This window comes from Petromyzon marinus, chromosome 76, assembly GCF_048934315.1.
Source record: "Petromyzon marinus isolate PM22_M1 ecotype Great Lakes invasive population chromosome 76, UKy_Petmar_22M1.pri1.0, whole genome shotgun sequence".
Lineage (NCBI taxonomy): Eukaryota > Metazoa > Chordata > Hyperoartia > Petromyzontiformes > Petromyzontidae > Petromyzon > Petromyzon marinus.
The window spans coordinates 3,837,847-3,850,907 of NC_133742.1; the positions used below are offsets into that span (position 1 = coordinate 3,837,847).

At 51.7% G+C, this 13,061-nt stretch overlaps 1 protein-coding gene across 1 annotated transcript in view; it reads right to left on the minus strand.

Annotated features, from left to right (window-relative positions):
• Window positions 1-206: 206 nt before the first annotated feature.
• The window catches only part of LOC142907274 (uncharacterized), a 25,869-nt gene continuing 13,014 nt past the window's right edge, over window positions 207-13,061 (minus strand). The window contains exons 3-6 of the mRNA XM_076056579.1: window positions 12,677-12,808; window positions 3,873-4,164; window positions 1,265-2,120; window positions 207-225 (exon numbers count right to left, since the gene is read on the minus strand). Of these exons, the coding sequence (XP_075912694.1) occupies window positions 207-225; window positions 1,265-2,120; window positions 3,873-4,164; window positions 12,677-12,808 (1,299 nt within the window). The remainder of the gene's footprint in view (window positions 226-1,264; window positions 2,121-3,872; window positions 4,165-12,676; window positions 12,809-13,061) is intronic.

Here is a 13,061-nt window from a genome sequence, read left to right on the forward strand (position 1 = left end):
CAGCTGCCCGATAACCAGCTGCCCATTAGCTCCATGCCCGTTAACCAGCTGCCCATTAGCTCCATGCCCATTAACCAGCTGCTCACTAACCATCTGCCCATTAGCACCATGCCCATTAACAAGCTGCTTGTGACTGACCAGCCCATTAACCAGCTGCTCACTAACCATCCGCCAATTAGCTCCATGCCCATTAACTAGAGGTGGTGTCACAGTGGGTGGAGGTTGCTGAGTGGGAGGTGGGGTGAGTGACGGTTGAGGAGGTGGCTGAGTGGCAGGTGGGGTGAGTGACGGTAGAGGAGGTAGCCAAGTGGTAGGTGAGGCGAGTGACGATGGAGGAGGTTGCTGAGTGGTAGGTGGGGTGAGTGATGGTTGAGGAGGTGGCTGAGTGGTAGGTGGGGTGAGTGACGGTTGAGGAGGTTGCTGAGTGGTAGGTGGGGTGAGTGACAGTTGAGGAGGTAGCTGAGTGGTAGGTGGGGCGAGTGACAGTTGAGGAGGTGGCTGAGTGGTAGGTGGGGTGAGTGACGGTTGAGGAGGTTGCTGAGTGGTAGGTGAGGTGAGTGACAGTTGAGGAGGTAGCTGAGTGGTAGGTGGGGTGAGTGACGGTTGAGGAGGTTGCTGAGTGGTAGGTGAGGTGAGTGACAGTTGAGGAGGTAGCTGAGTGGTAGGTGGGGCGAGTGACAGTTGAGGAGGTGGCTGAGTGGTAGGTGGGGTGAGTGACAGTTGAGGAGGTAGCCGAGTGGTAGGTGGGGTGAGTGACAGTTGAGGAGGTGGCCGAGTGGTAGGTGGGGTGAGTGACGGTTGAGGAGGTAGCTGAGTGGTAGGTGGGGTGAGTGACGGTTGAGGAGGTGGCCGAGTGGTAGGTGGGGTGAGTGACGGTTGAGGAGGTAGCTGAGTGGTAGGTGGGGTGAGTGACGGTTGAGGAGGTGGCTGAGTGGTAGGTGGGGTGAGTGATGGTTGAGGAGGTGGCTGAGTGGTAGGTGGGGTGAGTGACGGTTGAGGAGGTGGCTGAGTGGTAGGTGAGGTGAGTGACGGTTGAGGAGGTGGCTGAGTGGTAGGTGGGGTGAGTGACGGTTGAGGAGGTGGCCGAGTGGTAGGTGGGGTGAGTGACGGTTGAGGAGGTGGCCGAGTGGTAGGTGGGGTGAGTGACGGTTGAGGAGGTAGCTGAGTGGTAGGTGGGGTGAGTGACGGTTGAGGAGGTGGCTGAGTGGTAGGTGGGGTGATTGACAGTTGAGGAGGTGGCTGAGTGGTAGGTGGGGTGAGTGACGGTTGAGGAGGTGGCCGAGTGGGAGGTGGGGTGAGTGACGATGGAGGAGGTTGCTGTGTGGTAGGTGGGGTGAGTGACGATGGAGGAGGTAGCCGAGTGGTAGGTGGGGTGATTGACGGTTGAGGAGGTGGCTGAGTGGTAGGTGGGGTGAGTGACGGTTGAGGAGGTGGCCGAGTGGTAGGTGGGGTGAGTGACGGTTGAGGAGGTGGCCGAGTGGTAGGTGGGGTGAGTGACAGTTGAGGAGGTGGCTGAGTGGTAGGTGGGGTGAGTGACAGTTGAGGAGGTGGCTGAGTGGTAGGTGGGGTGAGTGACGGTTGAGGAGGTGGCTGAGTGGTAGGTGGGGTGAGTGACGGTTGAGGAGGTAGCTGAGTGGTAGGTGGGGTGAGTGACGGTTGAGGAGGTGGCCGAGTGGTAGGTGGGGTGAGTGACGGTTGAGGAGGTGGCCGAGTGGTAGGTGGGGTGAGTGACGGTTGAGGAGGTGGCTGAGTGGTAGGTGGGGTGAGTGACGGTTGAGGAGGTGGCCGAGTGGTAGGTGGGGCGAGTGACGATTGAGGAGGTGGCCGAGTGGTAGGTGAGGTGAGTGACGGTTGAGGAGGTGGCCGAGTGGTAGGTGAGGTGAGTGACGGTTGAGGAGGTAGCGAGGAGCTCCACCGGGCACGGGATGAGGCCACCATCACCGCCCCCATCCTCCCATCGTCTTCACCGCCACCACCGCCACCACCACCGCCACCACCGCCACCACCACCACCACCACCACGTGGGGCGAGCTCCGATGACGCCAGCCGGTTGTTGGCACGATGCCCGACAGGGAGCTGAGCGGCGTGCCCACAGACGCCCGTCAAATCCTCCCAGCCACCTGCACCACGAGGGGGGGGGGGCACGAACCAACGGACGCGGGGTAAAGGTGAGTGGGTGAGTGAGTGGGTGAGTGGGTGGGTGAGTGAGTGGGTGGGTGAGTGAGTGGGCGAGTGAGTGGGCGAGTGAGTGGGTGGGTGGGTGGGTGAGTGGGTGAGTGCGTGAGTGGGTGGGTGAGTGAGTGGGTGAGTGGGTGAGTGAGTGAGTGGGCGGGTGAGTGAGTGGCTGTGTGAGTGAGTGGGTGGGCGAGTGGCTGTGTGAGTGGGTGAGTGGGTGAGTGAGTGGGTGGGTGAGTGGGTGGGTGAGTGAGTGGGTGGGTGAGTGAGTGGGCGAGTGAGTAGGTGAGTGGGTGGGTGGGTTAGTGGGTGAGTGGGTGAGTGAGTGAGTGGGTGAGTGGGTGAGTGAGTGGGTGAGTGGGTGGGCGGGTGAGCGAGTGAGTGAGTGGGTGGGCGAGTGGCTGTGTGAGTGGGTGAGTGAGTGAGTGGGTGAGTGAGTGGGTGGGCGAGTGGCTGTGTGAGTGGGTGAGTGAGTAGGTGAGTGAGCGGGTGAGTGAGTGAGTGGGTGGGCGGGTGGATGAGTGAGTGAGTGGGTGGGTGAGTGAGTGGGTGAGTGAATGAGTGGGTGAGTGAATGAGTGGGTGAGTGATTGGGTGAGCGGGTGAGTGAGTGGGTGGGCGGGTGGCTGAGTGAGTGGGTGAGTGAATGACTGAGTGAGTGAGTGAATGAGTGGGTGAGTGAGCGAATGACTGAATGGCCTGGGGGGGTGACACCCAATCAACCACCCCCACGACTGCCCGAGCTCTGCTGTCCTACACTACACCACGTGTGTCCAACTCCCTCCACCTCCTCCTCCTCCTCATCCTCCACGACCACCTCCATCTCCACCACCTCTTCCTCCACTTCCTGCTTCTCCTCCACCACCTCCATCTCCTCCACCACCTCCATCTCCTCCACCACCTCCTCCACCTCCACCAACTCCATCTCCTCCACCACCTCCTCCACCTCCACCACCTCCACCTCCACCACCTCCTCCACCACCACCTCCTCCACCACCTCCTCCACCACCACATCCTCCACCACATCCTCCACCACATCCTCATCCTCCTCCTCCACCTCCTCCTCCTCCACCTCCACCACCACCTCCTCCTCCTCCACCTGCTTCACCTCCACCTGCTCCTCCTCCACCAACCTCCTCCACCTCCTCCTGGGGGCGGTGGCGATGAGAGAGATGATGGGGGCGGTGATGGGGGCGGTGATGGGGGCGGTGATGGGGGCGGTGATGGGGGTGGTGATGGGGGAGGTGATGAGAGAGATGATGGGGGCGGTGATGGGGGCGGTGATGAGAGAGATGATGGGGGTGGTGATGGGGGAGGTGATGGGGGCGGTGATGGGAGAGATGATGGGGGCGGTGATGGGAGAGATGATGGGGGTGGTGATGGGGGAGGTGATGGGGGTGGTGATGGGGGCGGTGGTGATGAGAGAGATGATGGCGGCGGTGGTGATGGGGTGGTGGTGATGAGAGAGATGATGGGGGCGGTGGTGATGAGAGAGATGATGGCGGCGGTGGTGATGGGGGTGGTGGTGATGAGAGAGATGATGGGGGCGGTGGTGATGGGAGAGATGATGATGGCGGCGGTGGTGATGGGGGCGGTGGTGATGAGATGATGGCGGCGGTGGCGACGGGCGTGATGGGGTTCACGTCGCTGGCGATGGACCCTCCCGTGAAGGCCCCATCCACCGCCAACATCCCTCACCGTGTGCGTGGGCGATGGGGCTCGGGGCGGTAGCGGCGGCGACGACGACGGAGCAGCCATCGTCCCATCGGCGTCTCTTGGCTCCCCGAGGCCCATCGCCGCCATCGCCACCGCCCCCATCATCTCTCCCATCACCGCCGCCATCGCCGCCATCTCCGCCATCGCCGCCGTCAGCAGGGGGAGGAGGCCGTGGCGGCGGGGGGCTGGGGCAGGCTAGCAGTGGAGAGGCGAGGCCGCAGCCGCGTGGGGAGATCAGGTGGGAGAGGGCGTGCGAGTCCAGCGGGAAGAGGCACTGTGGTGGGGACACACGGACGTCAACATTGTTAACAACAACAACGACATAAACAACATCGGCGTCAACCACAGCAGCAGCAACGTCAACAACAACAACATCAACAGCGACCACAGCGTCGTCGTCAACAACAACAACATCAAACACCACAGCATTTACATCATCACATCATCAACAACCACAACACCATCATCAACCACAACATTCACATCATCAACAACCACAACACCATCATCACCATCAACAAGCACAACAACCACAACACCATCATCATCACCATCAACAAGCACAACATTCACATCATCAACAGCCACAACACCATCATCACCATCAACAACAACCACAACACCATCATCACCATCAACAAGCACAACATCCACATCATCATCATCAACAACCACAACATTCACATCATCAACAACCACAACACCATCATCACCATCAACAAGCACAACAACCACAACACCATCATCACCATCAACAAGCACAACAACATCCATATCATCAACGACCACAACATCCACATCATCATCATCAAGCACAACATCCATATCATCACCATCAACGACCACAACAACCACATCATCACCAACCACAAAAAAATATCTCCAAAATCTTGAACAAACACAAAATCCAGGTCCGATTCAACGCATTACATGAAATCCGTGATCTGGTTGCATCTGTAAAAGATGTGATTCCGGACATACAGTACCCTGGTGTCTACAAACTAAGTTGCCTCTGTGGTAGTAGTTACATTGGAGAAACCAAACGCCATGTCTCGGACCGCATTCGTGAACACAAAGCAGACCTTAAACACGGTAGGACCAACACCTCGGCCGTGGCAGATCATTGTTATAATTCAGTAGGCTCACATGACATTGACTTCTCCAAGACAGAGGTTATCTGCAAGCCATCCGGCTACCATGAGAGATTCGTTCATGAGGCTATCCACATATACAAACACAGAGACAAATTCAACCGAGAAGATGGATTCTGGCTTAGCAATCATTGGAAGGATTTGATAAACCATTTCGGGTCTTAATTGATTGTTCACGCTTACGGTGGCTTTCAGACCGCATCCATTATTTTCGTCTCCCCCCTCCTATTTTCCAAACATAGATGGACTCGTCCATCTGAACAAACTGCAAAATCGCTCTCCGTGGTGCTAACGTTAAAAAACACCACTTTTAAAAAAATTTCCTTGCTGTGGTTTTCACACCTGATGATTGCTTGTGTTGCGGTCGAAACGTCGTGAGAATTTTATTGTTTTATCTTTTTATTTTGTTTCCCTTCTACGTGGTGACTTTACCGAAAGAACCAAGAAAACACATCATCACCATTAACGACCACAACATCCACATCATCACCATCAACAACCACAACATACACATCACCATCAACGACCACAACATCCACATCATCACCATCAACAACCACAACATCCACATCATCACCATCAACAACCACAACATCCACATCATCACCATCAACAACCACAACACCCACATCATCACCATCACCACCCACAACATCCACATCATCACCATCACCACCCACAACATCCACATCATCACCAACAACATCTATATCATCACCATCAACAACCACAACATCCACATCATCACCATCACCGACCACAACATCCACATCATCACCATCAACAACCACATCATCACCATCAACAACCACAATATCCACATCATCACCATCAACAACGACATCATCACCATCAACAACCACAACATCCACATCATCACCATCAACAACCACATCATCACCATCATCACCATCAACAACCACATCATCACCATCAACAACCACAACATCCACATCATCACCATCACCGACCACAACATCCACAACATCACCATCAACAACCACAACATCCACACCATCACCATCAACAACCACATCATCACTATCAACAACCACAACATCCACATCATCAACAACCACAACATCCACATCATCACCATCAACGACCACATCATCACCATCAACGACCACAACATCCACATCACCATCAACACCCACAACATCCACATCAACACCCACAACATCCACATCATCACCATCAACACCCACAACATCCACATTATCACCATCAACAACCACAACATCACCATCAACGACCACAACATCCACATCATCACCATCAACATCCACATCATCACCATCAACAACCACATCATCACCATCAACAACCACATCATCACCATCAACAACCACATCATCACCATCAACAACCACATCATCACCATCAACAACCACAACATCCACATCATCACCATCACCGACCACAACATCCATAACATCACGATCAACAACCACAACATCCACACCATCACCATCAACAACCACATCATCACTATCAACAACCACAACATCCACATCATCAACAACCACAACATCCACATCACCATCAACACCCACAACATCCACATCAACACCCACAACATCCAGATCATCACCATCAACAACCACATCATCACCATCAACAACCACATCATCACCATCAACAACCACATCATCACCATCAACAACCACAACATCCACATCATCACCATCACCGACCACAACATCCATAACATCACGATCAACAACCACAACATCCACACCATCACCATCAACAACCACATCATCACTATCAACAACCACAACATCCACATCATCAACAACCACAACATCCACATCACCATCAACACCCACAACATCCACATCAACACCCACAACATCCACATCATCACCATCAACACCCACAACATCCACATCATCACCATCAACAACCACAACATCACCATCAACGACCACAACATCCACATCATCACCATCAACATCCACATCATCACCATCAACAACCACATCATCACCATCAACAACCACATCATCACCATCAACAACCACATCATCACCATCAACAACCACATCATCACCATCAACAACCACAACATCCACATCATCACCATCACCGACCACAACATCCATAACATCACGATCAACAACCACAACATCCACACCATCACCATCAACAACCACATCATCACTATCAACAACCACAACATCCACATCATCAACAACCACAACATCCACATCACCATCAACACCCACAACATCCACATCAACACCCACAACATCCAGATCATCACCATCAACAACCACATCATCACCATCAACAACCACATCATCACCATCAACAACCACATCATCACCATCAACAACCACATCATCACCATCAACAACCACAACATCCACATCATCACCATCACCGACCACAACATCCATAACATCACGATCAACAACCACAACATCCACACCATCACCATCAACAACCACATCATCACTATCAACAACCACAACATCCACATCATCAACAACCACAACATCCACATCACCATCAACACCCACAACATCCACATCAACACCCACAACATCCACATCATCACCATCAACACCCACAACATCCACATCATCACCATCAACAACCACAACATCACCATCAACGACCACAACATCCACATCATCACCATCAACATCCACATCATCACCATCAACAACCACATCATCACCATCAACAACCACATCATCACCATCAACAACCACATCATCACCATCAACAACCACATCATCACCATCAACAACCACAACATCACCATCAACAACCACAACATCCACATCATCACCATCACCGACCACAACATCCATAACATCACGATCAACAACCACAACATCCACACCATCACCATCCACATCATCACTATCAACAACCACAACATCCACATCATCAACAACCACAACATCACCATCAACACCCACAACATCCACATCAACACCCACAACATCCACATCATCACCATCAACAACCACAACATCACCATCAACGACCACAACATCCACATCATCACCATCAACATCCACATCATCACCATAAACATCCACATCATCACCATCAACATCCACATCATCACCATCAACAACCACATCATCACCATCAACAACCACATCATCACCATCAACAACCACAACATCACCATCAACAACCACAACATCCACATCAACAACCACAACATCCACATCATCACCATCACCGACCACAACATCCATAACATCACGATCAACAACCACAACAACCACAACATCCACATCAACACCCACATCATCACTATCAACGACCACAACATCAACAATCCTCGTTACTTTACGTGTTGCTCAATTTGCCACTAGACCTGCTCACGAAACAGCTTATAGACACTCCTTACACTCCATCATTTTATCCTTTTAAACCCCATCTCTCTGTCCCATTAACCTCACCGGCCACTCCTTCCAAACCTCATTCTGCTCTTAATGAGTAATATATATTTTAAAAAAAAAACTTTTGTTCATAAACGCGCTTTTATGAAAAGCGTACACGGTACTAGTAGTAACGTCAGAACTCCACGACACCAATAAGTGGACCCCCAGAAGCTCGCCACAACGCAAGGCGACATCGGTGATTTACAGTTGAGCGTCAACAATTAGACTCAAGTTGAAACGTAACATGTAAAAAAATAACGTTTATATATTATTTTATTTTTATTTTATTTTTTTTAATGATAGAATATATAGTATCGTCATCGGAATGACGTAACTGCACCCAGTTTGCAGTCAATACGACGTTGGGAAGTGGGTTGAAATCGAGTTACAAGATTTGAAGATACAGCAACAACAGACAGAGTGAGTTAATAAAAAGCGTGTAAAAGATTGTTTTAAAAAGTTCATTTCTATTTTTAATTATAGGATATGGTACGGTCATCGGTATGACATAAGCACACCGAGTTTGCAGTCGATAGCACATTGGGAAGTGGGTTACAATTGAGTTACAAGACTTGTTGATACAACAGAGTTTATCTAAAGCGTGTAAAAGATTGTTTTAAAATGTTCATTTTTATTTTTAACGATAGAATATGGTATGGTCATCGGTATGACATAAGCACACCGAGTTTGCAGTCGATAGCACATTGGGAAGTGGGTTACAATTGAGTTACAAGATTTGTTGATACAACAGAGTGAGTTTATCCAAAGCGTGTAAAAGATTGTTTTAAAATGTTCATTTTTATTTTTAACGATAGGATATGGTATGGTCATCGGTATGACATAAGCACACCGAGTTTGCAGTCGATAGCACGTTGGGAAGTGGGTTACAATTGAGTTACAAGATTTGTTGATACAACAGAGTGAGTTTATCCAAAGCGTGTTAAAGATTGTTTAAAAATGTTCATTTTTATTTTTAACGATAGAATATGGTATGGTCATCGGTATGACATAAGCACACCGAGTTTGCAGTCGATAGCGCGTTGGGAAGTGGGTTACAATTGAGTTACAAGACTTGTTGATACAACAGAGTGAGTTTATCCAAAGCGTGTAAAAGATTGTTTTAAAATGTTCATTTTTATTTTTAACGATAGGATATGGTATGGTCATCGGTATGACATAAGCACACCTAGTTTGCAGTCGATAGCGCGTTGGGAAGTGGGTTACAATTGAGTTACAAGACTTGTTGATACAACAGACAGAGTTTATCCAAAGCGTGTAAAAGATTGTTTTAAAATGTTCATTTTTATTTTTAACGATAGGATATGGTATGGTCATCGGTATGACATAAGCACACCTAGTTTGCAGTCGATAGCACGTTGGGAAGTGGGTTACAATTGAGTTACAAGATTTGTTGATACAACAGAGTGAGTTTATCCAAAGCGTGTAAAAGATTGTTTTAAAATGTTCATTTTTATTTTTAACGATAGGATATGGTATGGTCATCGGTATGACATAAGCACACCGAGTTTGCAGTCGATAGCGCGTTGGGAAGTGGGTTACAATTGAGTTACAAGACTACAACAGAGAGAGTTTATCAAAAGCGTGTTAAAGATTGTTTAAAAATGTTTATTTTTATTTTTAACGATAGAATATGGTATGGTCATCGGTATGACATAAGCACACCGAGTTTGCAGTCGATAGCACATTGGGAAGTGGGTTACAATTGAGTTACAAGATTTGTTGATACAACAGAGTGAGTTTATCCAAAGCGTGTAAAAGATTGTTTTAAAATGTTCATTTTTATTTTTAACGATAGGATATGGTATGGTCATCGGTATGACATAAGCACACCGAGTTTGCAGTCGATAGCGCGTTGGGAAGTGGGTTACAATTGAGTTACAAGACTTGTTGATACAACAGAGTTTATCTAAAGCATGTAAAAGATTGTTTTAAAATGTTCATTTTTATTTTTAACGATAGAATATGGTATGGTCATCGGTATGACATAAGCACACCGAGTTTGCAGTCGATGGCACATTGGGAAGTGGGTTACAATTGAGTTGCAAGACTTGTTGATACAACAGAGTGAGTTCATCCAAAGCGTGTAAAAGATTGTTTTAAAATGTTCATTTTTATTTTTAACGATAGGATATGGTATGGTCATCGGTATGACATAAGCACACCGAGTTTGCAGTCGATAGCGCGTTGGGAAGTGGGTTACAATTGAGTTACAAGACTACAACAGACAGAGAGAGTTTATCAAAAGCGTGTTAAAGATTGTTTTAAAATGTTCATTTTTATTTTTAACGATAGGATATGGTATGGTCATCGGTATGACATAAGCACACCGAGTTTGCAGTCGATAGCGCGTTGGGAAGTGGGTTACAATTGAGTTACAAGACTACAACAGAGAGAGTTTATCAAAAGCGTGTTAAAGATTGTTTTAAAATGTTCATTTTTATTTTTAACGATAGGATATGGTATGGTCATCGGTATGACATAAGCACACCGAGTTTGCAGTCGATAGCGCGTTGGGAAGTGGGTTACAATTGAGTTACAAGACTACAACAGAGAGAGTTTATCAAAAGCGTGTAAAAGATTGTTTTAAAATGTTCATTTTTATTTTTAACGATAGGATATGGTATGGTCATCGGTATGACATAAGCACACCGAGTTTGCAGTCGATAGCGCGTTGGGAAGTGGGTTACAATTGAGTTACAAGACTACAACAGAGAGAGTTTATCAAAAGCGTGTAAAAGATTGTTTTTAAATGTTCATTTTTATTTTTAACGATAGGATATGGTATGGTCATCGGTATGACATAAGCACACTGAGTTTGCAGTCGATAGCGCGTTGGGAAGTGGGTTACAATTGAGTTACAAGATTTGTTGATACAACAAGAGTGAGTTTATCCACCCACCCCCTTGTCCACCCCCTTGTCCCACCCCCTTGTCCCACCCCCTTGTCCCACCCCCTTGTCCCACCCCCTTGTCCCACCCCCTTGTCCCACCCCCTTGTCCCACCCCCTTGTCCCACCCCCTTGTCCCACCCCCTTGTCCCACCCCCTTGTCCCACCCCCTTGTCCCACCCCCTTGTCCCACCCCCTTGTCCCACCCCCTTGTCCCACCCCCTTGTCCCACCCCCTTGTCCCACCCCCTTGTCCCACCCACCCACCCACCCCTTGTCCCACCCACCCACCCACCCCTTGCCCCACCCACCCACCCCCTGCCCCACCCACCCACCCCCTGCCCCACCCACCCACCCACCCCCTGCCCCACCCACCCACCCACCCCCTGCCCCACCCACCCACCCACCCCCTGCCCCACCCACCCACCCACCCCCTGCCCCACCCACCCACCCACCCCCTGCCCCACCCACCCACCCACCCCCTGCCCCACCCACCCACCCACCCCCTGCCCCACCCACCCACCCACCCCCTGCCCCACCCACCCACCCACCCCCTTGCCCCACCCACCCACCCACCCCCTTGCCCCACCCACCCACCCACCCCCTTGCCCCACCCACCCACCCACCCCCTTGCCCCACCCACCCACCCACCCCCTTGCCCCACCCACCCACCCCCTTGCCCCACCCACCCACCCCCTTGTCCCACCCACCCACCCCCTTGTCCCACCCACCCACCCCCTTGTCCCACCCACCCACCCCCTTGTCCCACCCACCCACCCCCTTGTCCCACCCACCCACCCCCTTGTCCCACCCACCCACCCCCTTGTCCCACCCACCCACCCCCTTGTCCCACCCACCCACCCCCTTGTCCCACCCACCCACCCCCTTGTCCCACCCACCCACCCCCTTGTCCCACCCACCCACCCCCCTGCCCCACCCACCCACCCCCCTGTCCCACCCACCCACCCCCCTGTCCCACCCACCCACCCCCTTGTCCCACCCACCCACCCCCTTGTCCCACCCACCCACCCCCTTGTCCCACTCACCCACCCACCCCCCGTCCCACCCACCCACCCCTTGTCCCACCCACCCACCCCCTGCCCCACCCACCCCTTGTCCCACCCACCCACCCACCCCCTGCCCCACCCACCCACCCACTCCTTGTCCCACCCACCCACCCACCCCCTGCCCCACCCACCCACCCACTCCTTGTCCCACCCACCCACCCCCTGCCCCACCCACCCCTGTCCCACCCCTGTCCCCCAGCGGAGTGACGTGGTGTGACGCGGTGTGACGTGTGTGTGACGTTGTTTACCCGTGGGCTCGAGCAGAGTGGCAGGCAGTGGGCCAGGCCCAAGTTGTAGAGGGAGACGCGGCCGTCACGCCCACACTGTACGCACGCCGGGCAGGGCGCGGGCGGCACCGCCCCCAACGGAGGGGGTGGGGCCTGCAGGGGGAGAGGGGAGAGGAGGGGGCGTGAAGGGGGCGTGACGGGGGGCGTGAAGGGGGCGTTAACGAGAACGGGACGGTGGTGGTGGTGGAGGAGAGGGAGAGACACGGGGGAGAAAGAGACACGGGGGAGGAGAGAGATACGGGGAGGGAGAGACACGGGGAGGAGAGAGACACGGGAGAGCAGGAGAGACACGGGGGAGGAGGAGAGAGACACGGGGAGGAGAGAGACACGGGGAGGGAGAGACACG